The sequence below is a fragment of the Rhinolophus sinicus genome, linkage group LG04, assembly GCF_036562045.2.
Source record: "Rhinolophus sinicus isolate RSC01 linkage group LG04, ASM3656204v1, whole genome shotgun sequence".
NCBI lineage: Eukaryota > Metazoa > Chordata > Mammalia > Chiroptera > Rhinolophidae > Rhinolophus > Rhinolophus sinicus.
The window spans coordinates 42,688,079-42,694,301 of record NC_133754.1 but is presented as its reverse complement, the minus strand read 5'-3'; the positions used below and the strand labels follow the sequence as shown (position 1 = coordinate 42,694,301).

General features: G+C 40.8%; 1 protein-coding gene across 1 annotated transcript; it reads left to right on the top strand.

Annotated features, from left to right (window-relative positions):
• Positions 1–3,039: 3,039 nt before the first annotated feature.
• OXGR1 (oxoglutarate receptor 1) lies at positions 3,040–5,073 on the top strand. Its single transcript, XM_019756865.2, has one exon. It carries the CDS (start codon positions 3,111–3,113, stop codon positions 4,122–4,124), a length of 1,014 nt encoding a protein of 337 aa, XP_019612424.2. The 5' UTR covers positions 3,040–3,110; the 3' UTR covers positions 4,125–5,073.
• Positions 5,074–6,223: the final 1,150 nt, after the last annotated feature.

Below are 6,223 nucleotides of genomic sequence, written 5' to 3'. Positions count from 1 at the left end.
TTTATGGGAGAGGGGTTAAGTTTCTTAGTTAGCCCCTCCTCCCTTACAATTGGTTAATCAGTTTCATTAAATCCCAAGCTGAACTGTTGTTTTTCAAAATAATAAGCTGGTTGTTTCTACCCACAACCTGTCTTTTCCTGATAGGATTATTGTTTAAAATGGCCCCATAACACAGCAGGGGTTCATTTGGCAATGGCAGAAATTAATTTTGCTCCTTACTTGAAAAGTCATTGAAGAACAAAACTTTTTTTTTTTTTTTTTTTAATAATAGTTGCTGCTTCACTAGCCCTTCAGCACAAGATAAATTTTGCTGATGTTAACCATTGTTCTTGTATGTATACAGCAAGTATTTATAGAATACCTTCTGCGTGTTAGGACCCTGGGGTATAACGTGACTTCATGTTTCTGCTTTCAAGGAGTTGACAGGCAAGCGGTGTGGACTTGAGTCTTGATTTGCTAAGAATTGACTTCAGGAAGTACCACTTCAGGGGCGTCCTGACCATGACCATGACCATTTTCTTTAGGTTTAAATTGCAGCCTCCTACCTGTGCATGAGCCCATTTAAGGCGTTGGCCAAGGAAAGAGCTATGGCCTCATTGTACCCTTGCCAATGAGCAGTGCCTGACTCCTAGCCCCTCCAGTGCTGTGTAGGTGATAGTTCTACGAATAGCATTGCCAGGGAGAGTCCTTAACCTGACAAGGAGAGAAACATTCACCTTTTATAGGTAATACATGGTCCCAGGGAGCACCGGCCTCTCCTAACACCTGCCCGATGGCAAGTTTCACACCTCTGTGCTGTTCTTTTTCCAGTTCATTCAGAAGAAAAGTAAGAAATGTTTAAATGCATTCTGATCTGTACCCTAAGTGCAACCTGGAAGAGTGCACTGCAGACCAATAAACAGAGAAGGAGTCTCCTAATTTCAGATTCGCTACATTGGGCCAATCTGAAATACACCTCTGTGCTATGCTGAGGAAAAGCTTGATAGCGTAGATTTTAGCACCAAGTAGTAGTGGTAATGATGGCAGACACGAGCATCCTTCAAAATACTTTATGTGTATTAACTCATTTAATCCTCTCTCAACCCAATGAGGTGGGTACTATTATTATTGACATTTTGGTCCTACTTCATACATTTTAGGACTTTGATTTACTGAGCTCTTCTGGAATAAAGTCTAATTCATCTTTGCTATCATAGGGCACTTATTTGCCTCTTGCCTACTCGTGAGAGGCATCCCAGCTCGGCAGACAGCCTGTCCCATTCTGTAATTTGGTTCACTATTAACTATTAGTAGCAGTGTGACTTTAAGCAAGTCCTGCCTGCTCTGTGCCTCAGTTTCTTCACCTGTAAAATGGGGATGGATGATCACAGCTCCCTCTCACCAGGTTGCTATAAGGATTAAGTGCCTTTATATATGTAAGACTCTTAGAAGCGTGCTTTGTACACAGGAGACACTATTATTTTTATTATTAGCGATTTTTTTTTGTTCCAGCTTCATCTCCCAAAGCCCCCTAGTATAGCAGCCATATTTAGCTACTTAGATCTCCCTTGGACCTCGTCAGTTCTGTCATATCTAGGTGCCTTTTCAAATGCTCTTTCATTTGCCTGAAATGTCTTTCTCATTTTGTTGCTAGTGTCAGCGTAAATGTTTCTTCCTGTATGACCTTCCTTCAGTGCCCTCTACTGTTCTCCAGGTTCCCTCCCGTCTTTGTGATCTTAGTAGCCTTATACCACTCATCTACCAAAGGACTTAGTGATTAACAACTACCTAACATTTACTGAGGATTTATTATGTGCCTAGTAGTGTTCTAAGTGTTTTTGTTTGTTTGTTTGTTTGTTTAGTATATTGACGGCTCCATGAGGTACAGTTATACTTTGTTAAAATTATTTCTATGTACATCTCTCTCAGTAGACTGTGATAGCGGTTGTACATCTGTGTGTGTTATTCATTTTGTATCTCCAGGACCTGACAGAGTGCCTAATTAATACACAGTGGGCACTCCATAAATGTGTAAGTGGATGCATTTTACCAATAGCTATTTACATTCAAATCATAAGCTAATTGTAAGTAATTCTTTTAAAATATAATCTTCATGGTTTTCTCATTGCAGAAATTCACTCTCAAATTTTTAGAAAACACTGATAAGCAGGAAGAAGGAAGTTAAAATCTCATCCTCCCACCCTGGGGAGCTTAAATAATTTGCTTAGGGACACATGACTACTCGCCGGCTAAACTGAGAATCAAGGTCAGGCCGTGTGGTGATAGAACCCAAACTCTTACAGCTGCTCCTCTGTCCCTGCAACCCCTCCACTCCAAACCCAAGAACAAATTACATTTTTTCCAAACTATTAAAATAGGTTGGAAGAACTGACATTTGAAATGTAATGTACCACATATATAATATGGCAATGCAGAAAAACCTACAGTTACAAAATTCCCAGTATTCCATCTTTTCATGCCTTTGCACAGCCTGTTCCATCAGTTATTTAGGGTAATCCAGATTCAGAGGCAGCGTAGTGAAGTAAGGTATAAAGAGAACAGCTTTTCACTCAGATAAGCATGGGTTCATATCTGGGCCATGCCACTAGAGGTATTACCAGGGACAGGTTGCATAACCTCCCTCAGTCTTAGTTTCTTCTGCGAAAGAGAGGTAATAAGAAATATTTCTCAATGTCTTGTCAAGTTTAGAGGTAAAGGGCCTCACACTTGATTAATGGTGGGTCTTGTTGTTAAGTCTCTAACGGCGTGCCCAAACAGCAACCTTGCCAAATTGTTTTCCACAGCTCCATGTGGCTTTTTTGCCAATCCTTCATTTCGATTCTCATGGTAATTCAACTTTCATATTATTATTAGATGTCTTTAGTAACTCGCCTCACAGCCATTTTCTTAGAAATTCAATCTCTTCTCCACAGGCTCTCTTTTGAGATTAAAGAGAAAAAAAAGTGGCAAATTTAGGATGGTAGAGCACTTTTCCTTTAAAAGTGGATCACTGTTTTCATTACCCTATCATTAATGTTTTCTATTTTCTTTTATCAGTGAGTTACTTCTCCGTCAATTCATCTTGCCAAACTGAACTCTCTTGTTTTCTTGCAAGATGAAAGGAGACAACCATGAATGAGACACTAGACAATTTTGCAAATGCTTCTGATTTCCCCGATCATGCACCTGCTTTTGGAAATTGCACCGATGAAACAATCCCACTCAAGAGGCACTACCTCCCGGTTATTTACAGCGTCATCTTCCTGGTGGGCTTTCCAGGGAATGCAGTGGCAATTTCCACTTACATTTTCAAAATGCGGCCCTGGAAGAGCAGCACCGTCATCATGCTGAACCTGGCCTGCACAGACCTGCTATATCTAACCAGCCTCCCTTTCCTGATTCACTACTATGCCAGCGGCGAAAACTGGGTCTTTGGGGATTTCATGTGCAAGTTCATCCGCTTCAGCTTCAATTTCAATCTGTACAGCAGCATCCTTTTCCTCACCTGTTTCAGCATCTTCCGGTACTTTGTGATCAGCCACCCAATGAGCTGCTTTTCCATCCACAAAACTCGGTGGGCAGTGGCGGCCTGTGCTGTGGTGTGGATCATATCCCTGGTGGCTGTCATTCCCATGACCTTCTTGATCACATCCACCACCAGGACCAATAGATCCGCCTGCCTGGACATCACCAGTTCGGATGACCTCACCACTATCAAGTGGTACAATCTAATCTTGACCACAACTACTTTCTGCCTTCCCCTGGTGATCGTGACACTTTGTTACACAATGATTCTCTACACCCTAACCCAGGGACCTCAGACGCACAGCTGCCTTAAGCAGAAAGCTCGAAGGCTCACCGTTCTGCTACTTCTTGTGTTTTATGTATGTTTTTTACCCTTCCATATCTTGAGGGTCATTCGGATTGAATCTCGCCTGCTTTCCATCAGCTGCTCCATTGAGAATCAGATCCATGAAGCTTATATCGTTTCTAGACCATTAGCTGCCCTGAACACCTTTGGGAACCTGTTGCTGTATGTGGTGGTCAGTGACAACTTTCAGCAGGCCATCTGCTCAGTGGTCAGATGCAAAGCAAATGGGGGCCTGGAGCAAGCAAAGAAAATCAGTTGCTCAAACAACCCTTGACATACTTCATTTACTCAACCAAAGAGAAAAGCCTGCTGACACGTGCCCTATAATTTCAAAGGAGCCTAAACTATCTCCCTCAATGGGACTCTCAGTAAATACTGTGTATTCAGATAATTCTGTGCCAATGCCAGGGCAGAACTGCTAGGAGTTCTTTGCAATCCATTTATTGGGATCCCCCCATGGGTAGATGTAAGAATGGGATACATGCATATCAGTAAAGGTTTCAAATGTAAAACTGGAACTCTTGGAACTCAGGGCCATGTCAGAGAACACTTGCCCTAGGTCTCTCAGTAAGTTAGTGTCAAGATAGGAGAAAGCTAATTTTTCACTCATAGTTTCATACACCTTCATACTGGGTCCTATTTGTATTGAACCCCCATACTATTCAGGGCATTATTTGTATCTTTTTCAGTATTCACTTTTTCTTTTTACATTTTGTATCTTTAAGCCGTTTTCTCAAACTTCATTTTGAGATTATTAAACTGTATTTTTTACTAGGCTTTAGTCAGTTTTGTAGATTAAAGTAAGACAGTACCATGTACTTGAGATAACTCAAAGATATCAATGCAAATAGCTAAACTAAATACCTGCAAGGTACGTGGGGTATTATGTTTTTATTGTTGTATGTCATGTTCAAAGTTGCTATTGAAATTACCAAGTTATATAAGTCATTATCAACATGCCCTGGGGAAAAAGGGGGCACTTTTGGGGAACAGAATTACTTTTAAATATCATGTATATATTGGGTAGTAAATAAAATACAACATAATTTTGACTTCTGTCTGTGGGAAAATATTCAGGGAAACACTAATTCTCTTTAGATAACTTTCTCTTTTGTGACTACCATGACAAAATGCACTCTATTGTAATAGCTAAAGCTATTTTTGAATTTTGCATGTGCAACATTTAGTGAATATAAATATTTGAGAAACGGCCTAATCTGAATATTTATAACCCTGGAAAATGTGTTGATATCATTAATAAACTCATTTTAAAATCATTGAAGAAGCCAGTAAGATTTTTCTGTGAAAATGCAGCTTTGCCACAATTGTATTTACATGAAGCTTTATGTTCTCCGTGTTTAGAGAACAAAAATAATTGGAAGAATCAGTTATAGGAGAGGGCTGGAATAGAGGATTTGAACAGAACAAAGGATACCGTAGTATCTCTTCGTGATTTTCAGGTTCTTCTGGGACATTACCTCCCACTTAGACCTAAGTGAGGATGTTCCTTGGGAACCTCTGCTAGGCATCCTGGGAGGTGTGGGGGTGGGAGGGACAAACAGGAAAGCCAACGGTTCTGTATGTGAACTTTTCTGCATGATAGCGCCCTCTCCACCCATCACCTACTGAGGCATCTTCTCCCGGGCCTTTCCATAGCCTATGGAATTTCATTAGGCGGCCTGAGCTGCCCATCCATGTGACTGCACAGTACGGAGTAGAATTCAAGGGTCCTCGTGGAACCTGGAAGCTGGGCAGCTCTCCTCCCTCCTCTCTCTAATTCCTAGCCCAGCTCCTGGGCCGTCACCAAAGGGTAGCCAGACGAGCCTTTATACCACTGCTGTTATTATTCTAGCCCTGGGCACAATTCCCTTTCCTTTCTCTCTATTCCTTTTTATTCCTAAGGTTTCATCCAGCGGAGAAAAAAACACTTCAATCTCCTTCATGTCTATTTCAACTTGTCTCTGTAGCTTCTTTAATCCTTTTCCTTCTTTCTACCAACTTATAGAACAATAAATCATCTCTCTTTCTGACGTTAATTCTTCCACGTTGTCTTTGATCCTTATTGTGCTTTCTTAGGAACTTCCTCTGACACTTAATTCTACGTTCTCAATTTTTTTTTAAACATTTCTATTACCCTGGATAATTGACCTTAGCTTGGGAACATGTATAATTTTCCTTTATCCTCAAAATACCTTCCCTCGATTCAGCTGTTCTGTCATCCTCTTATCTGACTAGGACCCTGTAGTTATGGGTCAGGTTCGGAAGACTGTCTGCCCTCCAGGGTTTTGCTGATAGAATATTATCACAAAGATCCAAGCTAAATTGGATTCAAAGGGTAAGTTTTATTTTCTAAAATAAAGAGTTCAGGGCTAA